This window comes from Eriocheir sinensis, unplaced genomic scaffold (assembly GCF_024679095.1).
Source record: "Eriocheir sinensis breed Jianghai 21 unplaced genomic scaffold, ASM2467909v1 Scaffold685, whole genome shotgun sequence".
Lineage (NCBI taxonomy): Eukaryota > Metazoa > Arthropoda > Malacostraca > Decapoda > Varunidae > Eriocheir > Eriocheir sinensis.
In genome coordinates this window covers 181,381-194,807 of record NW_026112037.1, presented here as the reverse complement: position 1 = coordinate 194,807, position 13,427 = coordinate 181,381, and the positions used below count along the sequence as shown (strand labels likewise).

General features: G+C 40.9%; 1 protein-coding gene across 21 annotated transcripts in view; it reads right to left on the bottom strand.

Moving 5' to 3' along the window:
• Positions 1 to 3,158: 3,158 nt before the first annotated feature.
• LOC126993836 (uncharacterized) overlaps positions 3,159 to 13,427 on the bottom strand; it is a 68,904-nt gene continuing 58,635 nt past the window's right edge. For 17 of the 21 annotated variants that reach the window (XR_007748320.1, XR_007748326.1, XR_007748316.1 and 14 more), the window contains 3 exons: positions 10,283 to 10,345; positions 7,846 to 7,908; positions 3,159 to 3,319 (listed from right to left, as the gene is read on the bottom strand). Coding sequence is in view for 7 of the 21 variants with exons in the window: in XM_050852976.1 (XP_050708933.1) it covers positions 3,204 to 3,319; positions 7,846 to 7,908; positions 10,283 to 10,345 (242 nt within the window). In the remaining 14 variants the exon portion in view is untranslated. The remainder of the gene's footprint in view (positions 3,320 to 7,845; positions 7,909 to 10,282; positions 10,346 to 13,427) is intronic. The other 4 variants (XM_050852978.1, XM_050852980.1, XM_050852979.1 and 1 more) reach the window with 3 other exon arrangements.

Sequence of the window (13,427 nt, the reverse complement as noted above, 5' to 3'; positions counted from 1 at the left end):
CAAATTACAGTGAATAGAAATACTGTTTTGATATGAATGAATACTCCTTCTTGGCATAACAGCAGTGTTCTAAAGATGTACAAGGTAGTGTAGCTCATAACCCTGTACTCAACACAGTGCTAACAAGAAGGCTGTTTTGATATGAATACACCTTCTTGGCATAACAGCAGCAGTGTTGTAAAGATGTACAAGAGCTCATAACCCTGTACTCAACACAGTGCTAACAAGTCCCCCGGGAGGCTGTGTGGACTTGTAACGCCTGCTATTACAGATGATAGATTTTGAAGTGTTCCTCAGATAATTATTTGCACAATACAAATACTTTTCCCTTGTATTCCAATCACAATGAGAATGCTTTGATTTCTATCAATAGTTATACCAATACAAACACACCCAAAAATGGTATTCCAGTGTATTTGAATAGGAATGGGGGTGGAGGCGGCCTTGGCCCTGAACTGTCAAGCCGCTCAAGTGTCATTTCCCTCATTGTTAAGGTGGTGGGCAGCTGTCAGGTGCTTGTCAGGCCAGGCTCGTCAGGTCACCTGCTGTGTGGAGCGATGACTCGTGTTCAGGTGAGGCCACTCACTGGCAGCACTGTTGATGAAGACCCGTCACAGCTGAGGCATTCATGTGCAGAAACAGTTCACAGGGAGAGAAACACTGCTGTACAAGATGTTAATTAAAAGTGGGAATACTACTATGAGCTATGTTAGTACAGTAGAGCCCCATTTAGCGTGAGAATTAGGTGGATGAACGCGGTCGCGCTAACTAAATTCGCGCTAATTGAATAAAGTAACCAATATGAAAAAAAGTTATTTGGTGCACACATGGGTCTGACTTTTGGGTTTGATAATTACTCAAAATACGCAGTCATCAGTTATGGATGGTGACTCTTGCGGCCCAAGGTGTCGGCAAGTGGGTGTGACAAGAGTTCGGCCTTTGGAAGTAGCTGATGTGAGGAGCGGAGATGTCCGAGGCTCACATTCTTGAAAAAGCCATCCCGAGAGACTTGTATTTAAGGCTTCCGTAGGAGTTTTGGGCATTTCCAAATTCAAATTCAAATTACATTGAATACATATGAAGTTGTTTTAATATGAATACAAATACCTTCTTGTCATAATTGGGTTTAGCAGTGTTGTAAAGTTATCTAAGATCAGGGAGGGAATACAAGTGTTGTGGATTACAAAACCAATACAGTACTTCAAATTACAGTGAATAGAAATACTGTTTTGATATGAATGAATACTCTTTCTTGGCATAACAGCAGTGTTCTAAAGATGTACAAGGTAGTGTAGCTCATAACCCTGTACTCAACACAGTGCTAACAAGAAGGCTGTTTTGATATGAATGAATACACCTTCTTGGCATTAGGTGGATGAACGCGGTCGCGCTAACTAAATTCGCGCTAATTGAATAAAGTAACCAATATGAAAAAAAGTTATTTGGTGCACACATGGGTCTGACTTTTGGGTTTGATAATTACTCAAAATACGCAGTCATCAGTTATGGATGGTGACTCTTGCGGCCCAAGGTGTCGGCAAGTGGGTGTGACAAGAGTTCGGCCTTTGGAAGTAGCTGATGTGAGGAGCGGAAATATCCGAGGCTCACATTCTTGAAAAAGCCATCCCGAGAGACTTGTATTTAAGGCTTCCGTAGGAGTTTTGGGCATTTCCAGGGGTAGTTTTATGACCCTGGTGATAGATTAACCCTTCCTATGTACCATGAACCTTCAAAACCACTCAATTAGAACCCGATTGATCTCCTTTTTGGCATCTGACAGTCACATTCTTAAAAAATATTGTTCCAAGCGCACACATTTGACAGGCTTTTGTAGGAGTTGTGAGAATTTCCAGGGGCAGTTTGATGACCCAGGTGGTAGTTTTAACTTTCTCCTTACCATGAATTTTAAAACAAGACTCGTGAGAACTTGATTGATCTCCTTATTGACCTTTGCAAGTAGCTGACGTGAGGGGCAGAAGGGTCTGCCTCATAGATCTTAGGAAGGAAAGTTTGAGACGTACCTTGAATCAGCTCCTTAATGACAGTAGACTCCACGGCTGGCGTTCCTTCCTCCTTGTCTTCCTCAAATTCCAGACTATCCTCCTCTGTGATGTACCTTTCTCTCTCTCTCTCAGTTCTAATCATTCGTTCTTGATTTAGTTTTATTTATATATATATACCTTAATCTCTCTCTTCTCAGCATCCTACTCCTATCATACGTACATCCTAATCGGTAAATACTTTTCACTGTATCGTATATATAGTTCCATTCTTTGCTTGTTTCCCTTCCTCCTCATCTCTTAACATTATAAGCAGCAGCTTCCGGAGAAAAATCCTAAGACACGATGACATATTATTACGTATAATGCGGTAACACACTGAGAACAGATTACGAGACTTCCAGCCCTCCGCTCATCCTATGCAAGGTTTATTGTCCCTTGCAAGTAACTATATCTTGTTCTTCCTTTCCCCCCTTGCTAACTAGAACATAATTATTGCCATATTGCTCGTCATGATGTACGTTACAAGGGAAAGTGACCCTCCGTCTGCCCCATAAAAGTTGAGCTTCCATTTTGATTCGTCCCTCGTTCATCCTTGGAGGGGTAGAGTCTGTCTTTCCCAGTGCAAATTAGAGTTAAATTGCTATGTTATGATACTAATTGCAAGGCGAAAGAGACCCTTCGTACAATTTACACAAGGGTCGCCATTCCTAATGTCACCTCACTTCTCTGCCGTACGCCTCAAATATTTTAGTCTGTGATATGTTATCTGCTTTCTCTTTGTCTAAGGTATTTATGTCATAGTAATAATCTCATGTCTGTCTTATTTTCTTCTTGTTTCCACGTCTTTTATTCCATATGTTCTTATTGTCTCTTAATTTCCATTGCTTTTTCAATGACTTTTGAGCTCTTTATGTATACAATCTCTCCTCTTGTTAGTTCCCTTCATTGTCTTCTCTTATATCTCATATCTTGTTTCCAATTCATATATAATTCTTTTTATATTATAAGTTTTTTTTTCTGTATGAAAATTGGTTCCTCCCTTTAATATATATAGAATTAGCTTAAGTCAATTATACCTAAAAAAGTGTCCAGGGATATTAGCTAAATGGGTTTGGGGCAAGATAAAGTCATAGGTGTGGTCCTTAACTTTATTTATAAGACTTCATAGTACAGATACAGTTCACATCTTCTGTGACTGGCTTACAGAACAGTCCCTTGCAGAGAAAAGTACAAGTCATCAGAGTTGACTAACACGACTTCTTTCCTTCGGCAGAATTGAACGGACATCTCGGTCTGCCTGCGGGACACCGCACACTCTGGAAGAAGAAAGAACACCAAGATGTCAAGTTCCTGCAGAATCAGCCTCTTAGTGAAGGAAATGTGCTCTATTTATTTAATAAATGATTGACAAAAAAATAATTTTGTATTTATTTTAGAAAAATTATATGGCTCACTTTTTGCATATATGTTGCAATACTATGCAATAAGTATATCCTGCAATAAGTTGGCAATATATATATATATATATATATATATATATATATATATATATATTATATATATATATATATATATATATATATATATATATATATATATATATATATATATATATATATATATATATATATATATATATATATATATATATATATATATATATATATATATATATATATATATATATATATATATATATATAAGTTGCCAATAAATAGAAGAGGAATAAAGAGGAGAGAGTAAAAGATGAGTCAAAATGAGGGAGAAAATGAGTTAAAGAAGAATGAAAAGGGAAAGTTGAGAGGAGGAGCTTGGAGAGAGAGAGCAGAAGAGAGGAGTGGTAATGAGAGAGTAGACATAAACAATTACCAAAACGCCAAATGAAATTAAACAAATATGTCGGCAAGAGAAGCCTGAACCACACACAGAAAGAGAACAGAGGTGAAATCCAGCCGAGATGGGCACGTGGGACCTTGTATATGTTATAAGCAAGGGTCAGGAGTCTTGAAATGTGTTCTGGGAGGGAAACTGAACCCATAATTTACTGAATAACAGGTCACTTAAACCCTCTCGGCAGGACGCCTGTATATAAAACTCCTTTTGACTAGGAGCGGACTGATTATGTGTAGAGAGAGAAAGTGGGGAGGAGGAAAATACACAATGGAAGGAGATAAAATGAGAATAATAAATATACGAAGGAGAAAGGTCCAGAGATGGAGGTATAAGGAGGAAGAAGGACGAAGAGGCAGTCACCACAGGCCAGCCAACACCTCAAGGTAACGTCTGGGACCCTTGTGAGGAGGCGAAACCCCAGCAAAAAATTTATTGAGTGAGAGAGGAGATTTATTGAGAGAGAGAGGAGATTTATTGTGATAGAGAGGAGATTTATTGAGAGAGGAGATTTATTGAGAGGAGATTTATTGTGATAGAGAAGAGATTTATTGAGAGAGGAGATTTATTGAGAGAGGAGATTTATTGAGAGAGGAGATTTATTGAGAGAGAGAGGAGATTTATTGTGATAGAGGAGATTTATTGAGAGAGAGAGGAGATTTATTGAGAGAGAGAGGAGATTTATTGTGATAGAGAGGAGATTTATTGAGAGAGAGAGGAGATTTATTGAGAGAGATGATTTATTGAGAGAGAGAGGATTTATTGATAGAGAGAGTATATTTATTGAGAGAGAGAGGAGATTTATTGAGAGGAGATTTATTGAGAGAGGGTTATTGAGAGAGAGGGTTATTGAGAGAGATGATTTATTGAGAGAGAGAGGAGATTTATTGTGATAGAGAGGAGATTTATTGAGAGAGAGAGGATATTTATTGAGAGAGAGGAGATTTATTGAGAGAGAGAGAGGAGATTTATTGTGATACAGAGGAGATTTATTGAGAGAGATGATTTATTGAGAGAGAGATTTATAGAGAGGAGATTTATTGAGAGAAGATTTATTGAGAGAGGAGATTTATTGAGAGAGAGATTTATTGAGAGAGAGGAGATTTATTGAGAGAGAGAGATTTATTGAGAGAGAGGAGATTTATTGAGAGAGAGAGAGAATTTATTGAGAGAGAGAGGAGATTTATTGAGAGAGAGATGAGATTTATTGAGAGAGAGAGAGATTTATTGAGAAGAGGATTTATTGAGGAGAGAGGAGATTTATTGAGGAGGGGATTTATTGAGAAGAGAGGAGATTTATTGAGGAGAGAGAGAGAATTTATTGAGGAGAGAGGATTTATTGAGAGGGATTTATTGAAAAGAGAGGATTTAATGAGGAGAGAGAGAGAGAGAGAGAGAGAGAGAGAGAGAGAGAGAGGATGAACAAAATACTATATGATAGACAAGAACATTTATATAATCTTAATTACCAGGCACACCATGAGGCACTCAACAGGAGAGAGGAAGTCCTCCACCTCTTCAAGCTAACCTCCACAATGGGTTGAGTAGCTCACTCCTTTAGACACTTCCCTAAGGTATAAAATCTCCTTCAACGAATGTATTTTCCTCCCTTACTGACGTACAGAATCTTCATCCTAAGAGCTGCTAAAGAAAGGTTACTAAGGTAGGTATACTTAGATGCCTCACTCCCTCACATCAGATATTTCCAAAGGCCAAAAATGAGGTCAGTTAAGTCTTATTGAATGTTTTGGCAAGTTCATGGTTCAGAAGAATGGTCACCATTAAACTACCCCTGGAAATGCGCAAAACTCATTCGAAAGCCTTCTCAAATGTGTGTTTTTCAGGTTCATGGTACAGAAGAAGGGTCACACTACCACCAGGGTCATTAAACTACCTCTGAAATGCATAAAACTCATCCGAAAGCCTTCTCAAATGTGCATTTCTTCTGATCATGGTACAGAAGTCACATTACCAGAAGGGTCATTAAACTACCCTGGAAATGCCCCAGACTCCTCGAAAAGCCTTGCCATGTATGTGCTGCTGGGTGCAATACAGGCTTAGTCCTCACGCAGGAGCCCAGCCAATGCTGAGACTAGACTAGCCGTGCCGTGTGTGAGGTCAGAGCGTCAAAATACAATTAACCTGGTAGCAGCGACAGGCCAATTTTATGGCTTTACCGTGTAGCAGCGACGGGCCAAATTTTTGCCATGACATAAACCCCCTAAAATAGATGATACATAAGGTCGCATTATAAGACATATATTTGACAAGGCTTTCCTCGGAGTTGTGGGTATATCCAGGAGTAGTTTTATGACCCTGGTGGTAGTTTAACCATTCTTCCACCGTGAACCTCAAGAAACACTCATTAGAACCCGACTGACCCCCTCTTTGGCCTTTTGAAATAGCTGATGTGGGAAGCAAAAGTGTCTTATGATACCGGGCATAAACTGATCACAAATGCGTTGATATATATTATGAAATGGTTTGCGTGAGTGATGATTTTTTCTCATTTTTCTCGCTTTGATGGAGGAGCCTTTAACCCGAGAAGTTTCTGGTCCCTACAGAGTTTGGGATGAATAACTCTGTAGGGACCCAAAACTCCTCGGATTGGCCCTGTAAAACGGCCCCTAAACCGACCTTTGGAGGGACCCAAAACTTCTCGGGTTTAACTCGTAATACTTTGCACAGTCCCAACACTTATTTTTCCCTCTCATGTATTACCTATAGATAACATAGGAGAGGAGAATCCAACACCAAACAGACTATTTGAAATGGTTATACTGAAGTCGTTTGATCCTAATTCTGTCCTTTCATGGGTTTTCTTTATTTCAGGGGTAGATTTGTGACCTCGATGGTAGTTTGATCCTTCCTTTGTATCATGAACCTAAAAACACAGATTTGCCAAGGTTTTCGTAGGAGTTTTGAACATTTCCAGGAGCAGTTTTGTGGCCCTGGTGGTAGTGTGACCTTTCCTCTGTACCATGAACCTATAGAAACACACATTTGTCAAGGATTTCCTAGAAGTTGTGGGCATTTCCAGGGGTAGTTTTGTGGCCCTGGTGGTAGTGTGACCCTTCCTCTGTACCATGACCCTGAAGAAACACACGTCTGGCAAGGCCTTCCTAGGAATTGTGGGCATTTCCAGGGGTAGTTTTATAACCCTGGTGCTGGCCTAACCCTTCTTCAGTTGCATGAACCCAAAAAACACTCATTGCAACCCAACTGATCCCCTCTTTGGCCCTTAGAAATAGCTGATGTAAGAAGCAAAACTGTCTTACTATACTGTCCAAAGTCATGCTCAAGTTGGTGGCAATGCAGACCCCACAAGACCGCCACAAAGTCATCATTATCCTTGACGGTGAAGGCCTCAGTCATCGTCAAATAGCACAGCCGATTAGTGTGTCCATCTCTAACGTATGAATGGGTCTGCAGACATGTGGCCACAGGCTCCACTAGTGACAGGCCTCAAAGCCTTGCAGCAGATTTTTAACAGTGTAATCACAGCATGGGTGCATTATTAAATAAATACCTATCATCGTCCTATATCGTATAGCTATGGTGCAGTATGTGCTTTACGTATTAATTTTGGCAGATATTATAATTGTATACTTTTACTGGCAATGAATAGGGACCATTAAGAAACATGATCCCCGCTGCTACCACTGGGTTAACCCTTCAACTAACACGCTGTATGTATCCCACCATTGCCTGAGCGTAATGGGGAGGAATGGTACCTTGGGAGGGCCTGGACCCCATTAGAGTAAACCCCATTGATTCTACTGTTTGGCAAGTGCAATTTAGCTTCTCCTAAGGGTTTGGCGGCCCCAGTCAAGTGCGATATATGAGGTACAGTCAACGTTGAAATGTTTAATAATCAGCCCCTTTAACCTAACCTATCCAAGAGCCAGGAAGGAAGGAAGGAAGGAAGGAAGGAAAATTATTTAACACTCACCAATGGAATGTCTGTCTGTCAGTCTTCCTCTTCCTCTTCTTCCTCTTCTTCTTCTTCTTGTCTCTAAAGATAAGTAAAGATATTAGTACAGTTGATAATTCATTTTTTGAGGTCATTATAAATTCTTTTCAGGCTAAAATTATAGAAAGAGAAAGAGAGAGAGAGAGAGAGAGAGAGAGAGAGAGAGAGAGAGAGAGAGAGAGAGAGAGAGAGAGAGAGAGAGAGAGACAGATAGAGATAGAGAGAGAGAGAGAGAGAGAGAGAGAGAGAGAGAGAGAGAGAGAGAGAGAGAGAGAGAGAGAGAGAGAGAGAGAGAGAGAGAGAGAGAGAGAGAGAGAGAGAGAGAGAGAGAGAGAGAGAGAGAGAGAGAGAGAGAGAGAGAGAGAGAGAGAATCAAAACAATTCACACATACAATAGCCCTACAATAATAAAAAAATTTAAACATAACTTTAGTAAAACAATCTTTGAATGCATAATATATAACCTAACCTTTGAATATAGTGCATAATAATAATAATAATAATAATAATAGTAATAATAATAATAATAATAATAATAATAATAATAATAATAATAATAGTGTTAATGAAAAATTATGCTGGGCTTATGAACATACATGTACAGGTGCAGAAAATATTAGCAGAATTCTGTACCGTCCTGAAACCCTCACTTAAGGGTAAGGTCAGGATAAGTTAAGGTAAGGTTAGGATATTAAGGTAAGGTCAGGATAGGTCAGATTCAGGTTACCTTGGAGTGAATTACGTTAAGGGGAATATTTTAAGGCAAGTTTAGGGTAATTCAACTGTAGTTTTAGGTAATATGAGTGAATTACATTAGTTTAGGGTCATTCAAGACAGAGTAAGGTTACTTTGGGGTGAATTAGATGAAGTTCACGCTGCTTATGACAGACTTTCGGCACTTAGGGAAGCTTTGTTTTGATCGTTACCAATGGCGCCGATCGATGCTATAGTTTTCCACGTGAAACTGGCCTATGGGGTGGTGGCGGCTGCAGAGGAAGCGAGAGGGGTTGAGTGTGTGTGGCACGGCTCGGCTACCCCCACTACCACCCAATCGGCCTTTTTTAAGTGTAAATTCTACCGCGGCTATCATTGGTAGCGATAAAAAAAAACATAACGACTGTGAAAGCGGCCCTAAGTCCCCCCCCCAAGAAAATTAACATGCTTTATATTAAGGAAACAGTTGTATGCGGCAGAACAAGGAATTTTTAACTCGGGATAATTGACGGCACAGTGATACCTCTGTTTTTTGTTTTTTACATCTCCTCCTATTGCGCCGGTAGGCTTGCTTGAGGGCCTGGATGGTATTCGGCCCCAGCCCATCATGGCGCATGAGCAAGTGTTTATAGTGGAGCCATCTTCTTACGAGGTTACATTATACAAGTTGTACGAGTGTTTGGATTTACAAGCATCAAAATTCCCTGAGAGGGAAGGGATAGGATTGGAAGGGAAGGGATGGGAAGGGATGGGATGGGAAAGGATGGGATGGGAGAGGAAGGGATGGGATGGGATGGGATGGGAAGGGAAGGAAAGGGATGGGAAGGGAAGGGAAGTGGAGTGGGAGAAACACACATCTGGCAGGGCTTTCCAAGGAGTTGTGGGCATTTCCAGGGGTAGTTTTATAACCCTGGTGCTGGCCTAACCCTTCTTCAGTTGCATGAACCCAAAAAACACTCATTGCAACCCAATTGATCCCCTCTTTGGCCCTTAGAAATAGCTGATGTAAGAAGCAAAACTGTCTTACTATACTGTCCAAAGTCATGCTCAAGTTGGTGGCAATGCAGACCCCACAAGACCGGCACAAAGTCATCATTATCCTTGACGGTGAAGGCCTCAGTCATCGTCAAATAGCACAGCCGATTAGTGCGTCCATCTCTAACGTATGAATGGGTCTGCAGACATGTGGTCACAGGCTCCACTAGTGACAGGCCTCAAAGCCTTGCAGCAGATTTTTAACAGTGTAATCACAGCATGGGTGCATTATTAAATAAATACCTATCATCGTCCTATATCGTATAGCTATGGTGCAGTATGTGCTTTACGTATTAATTTTGGCAGATATTATAATTCTGTATACTTTTACTGGCAATGAATAGGGACCATTAAGAAACATGATCCCCGCTGCTACCACTGGGTTAACCCTTCAACTAACACGCTGTATGTATCCCACCATTGCCTGAGCGTAATGGGGGAGGAATGGGTACCTTGGGGAGGGCCTGGACCCCATTAGAGTAAACCCCATTGATTCTACTGCTTGGCAAGTGCAATTTAGCTTCTCCTAAGGGTTTGGCGGCCCCAGTCAAGTGCGATATATGAGGTACAGTCAACGTTGAAATGTTTAATAATCAGCCCCTTTAACCTAACCTATCCAAGAGCCAGGAAGGAAGGAAGGAAGGAAGGAAAATTATTTAACACTCACCAATGGAATGTCTGTCTGTCAGTCTTCCTCTTCCTCTTCTTCCTCTTCTTCTTCTTCTTGTCTCTAAAGATAAGTAAAGATATTAGTACAGTTGATAATTCATTTTTTGAGGTCATTATAAATTCTTTTCAGGCTAAAATTAGAGAGAGAGAGAGAGAGAGAGAGAGAGAGAGAGAGAGAGAGAGAGAGAGAGAGAGAGAGAGAGAGAGAGAGAGAGAGAGAGAGAGAGAGAGAGAGAGAGAGAGAGAGAGAGAGAGAGAGAGAGAGAGAGAGAGAGAGAGAGAGAGAGAGAGAGAGAGAGAGAGAGAGAGAGAGAGAGAGAGAGAGAGAGAGAGAGAGAGAGAGAGAGAGAGAGAGAGAGAGAGAGAGAGAGAGAGAGAGAGAGAGAGAGAGAGAGAGAGAGAGAGAGAGAGAGAGAGAGAGAGAGAGAGAGAGAGAGAGAGAGAGAGAGAGAGAGAGAGAGAGAGAGAGAGAGAGAGAGAGAGAGAGAGAGAGAGAGAGAGAGAGAGAGAGAATATCAAAACAATTCACACATACAATAGCCCTACAATAATAAAAAAATTTAATCATAACTTTAGTAAAACAATCTTTGAATGCATAATATATAACCTAACCTTTGAATATAGTGCATAATAATAATAATAATAATAATAATAATAATAATAATAATAATAATAATAATAATAATAATAATAATAATAATAATAGTGTTAATGAAAAATTATGCTGGGCTTATGAACATACATGTACAGGTGCAGAAAATATTAGCAGAATTCTGTACCGTCCTGAAACCCTCACTTAAGGGTAAGGTCAGGATAAGTTAAGGTAAGGTTAGGATATTAAGGTAAGGTCAGGATAGGTCAGATTCAGGTTACCTTGGAGTGAATTACGTTAAGGGGAATATTTTAAGGCAAGTTTAGGGTAATTCAACTGTAGTTTTAGGTAAGATGAGAGTGAATTACATTAGTTTAGGGTCATTCAAGACAGAGTAAGGTTACTTTGGGGTGAATTAGATGAAGTTCACGCTGCTTATGACAGACTTTCGGCACTTAGGGATCCTTTGTTTTGATCGTTACCAATGGCGCCGATCGATGCTATAGTTTTCCACGTGAAACTGGCCTATGGGGTGGTGGCAGCTGCAGAGGAAGTGAGAGGGGTTGAGTGTGTGTGGCAAGGCTAGGCTAACCCCACTACCACCCCATCGGACAGTTTTAAGTGGAAATTCTACAGCGGCGATCATTGGTAGCGATCAAAACAAACATAACGACTGTGAAAGTGGCCCTAAGTCCCCCCCCCAAGAAAATTAACATGCTTTATATTAAGGAAACAGTTGTATGCGGCAGAACAAGGAATTTTTAACTCGGGATAATTGACGGCACAGTGATACCTCTGCTTTTTTTGTTTTTTTGTTTTTTTTACATCTCCTCCTATTGCGCCGGTAGGCTTGCTTGAGGGGCCTGGATGGTATTCGGCCCCAGCCCATCATGGCGCAGGCAAGTGTTTATAGTGGAGCCATCTTCTTACGAGGGTTACATTATACAAGTTGTATGAGTGTTTGGATTTACAAGCATCAAAATTCCCTGAGAGGGAAGGGATAGGATTGGAAGGGAAGGGATGGGAAGGGATGGGATGGGAAAGGATGGGATGGGAGAGGAAGGGATGGGATGGGATGGGAAGGGAAGGAAAGGGATGGGAAGGGAAGGGAAGTGGAGTGGGAGAAACACACATCTGGCAGGGCTTTCCAAGGAGTTGTGGGCATTTCCAGGGGTAGTTTTATAACCCTGGTGCTGGCCTAACCCTTCTTCAGTTGCATGAACCCAAAAAACACTCATTGCAACCCAACTGATCCCCTCTTTGGCCCTTAGAAATAGCTGATGTAAGAAGCAAAACTGTCTTACTATACTGTCCAAAGTCATGCTCAAGTTGGTGGCAATGCAGACCCCACAAGACCGGCACAAAGTCATCATTATCCTTGACGGTGAAGGCCTCAGTCATCGTCAAATAGCACAGCCGATTAGTGCGTCCATCTCTAACGTATGAATGGGTCTGCAGACATGTGGCCACAGGCTCCACTAGTGACAGGCCTCAAAGCCTTGCAGCAGATTTTTAACAGTGTAATCACAGCATGGGTGCATTATTAAATAAATACCTATCATCGTCCTATATCGTATAGCTATGGTGCAGTATGTGCTTTACGTATTAATTTTGGCAGATATTATAATTCTGTATACTTTTACTGGCAATGAATAGGGACCATTAAGAAACATGATCCCCGCTGCTACCACTGGGTTAACCCTTCAACTAACACGCTGTATGTATCCCACCATTGCCTAGGAGAGTGAGTGTAATGGGGGAGGAATGGGTGCCTTGGGGAGGGCCTGGACCCCATTAGAGTAAACCCCATTGATTCTACTGCTTGGCAAGTGCAATTTAGCTTCTCCTAAGGGTTTGGCGGCCCCAGTCAAGTGCGATATATGAGGTACAGTCAACGTTGCCAGCTCACCATGAACCACCATGAACATATATCGTATTTCCTGTTTTTTTACTCACAAGTATTGCCACAAAAGCATCAATACTTGACACTAATAACATTAACTTTAATTTTAGGGCATTATTGGTGCATGTACAATAGTTTTAGGGCCTTGAAACAATATAGGCAATGATTTGAGTACATGGCAACGCTGGGTACAGTGTTGCTATGATGGGAACACTGTGGACTTATAATAATGTAATATGGCAGTGTACAATTTAGGTCAATCATGGCACACACCCATAGGGCGGCATTCTGAGACCCTCAAGTTAACCAATTTTAAAGGCCGAAAAGATGGTCAGTCGGTTTCTAATGAGTGTTTTCTTAGGTTCATGGTACAGAGGAAGGGTTAAACCACCACCTGGGCCAACCCCTGGGAATGCCTGCGACTCCTAGGAAAGCCGCCGTCTTGTCTTGGCTATATTTAAGAATGTGACCATCAGACACTTTTGACTTTCACATCTACTATTTCAAAAGGACAAAAAGGAGAATAATTAGACTCTATTGTTTCTTTTAGATTCATGGTGCATAGGAAGGGTCATTAAACCACCACCACCACCTGGGTCATGAAGCTGGTACGCCTGGAATGACCTCAAACTTCTACGAGCGCCTTGT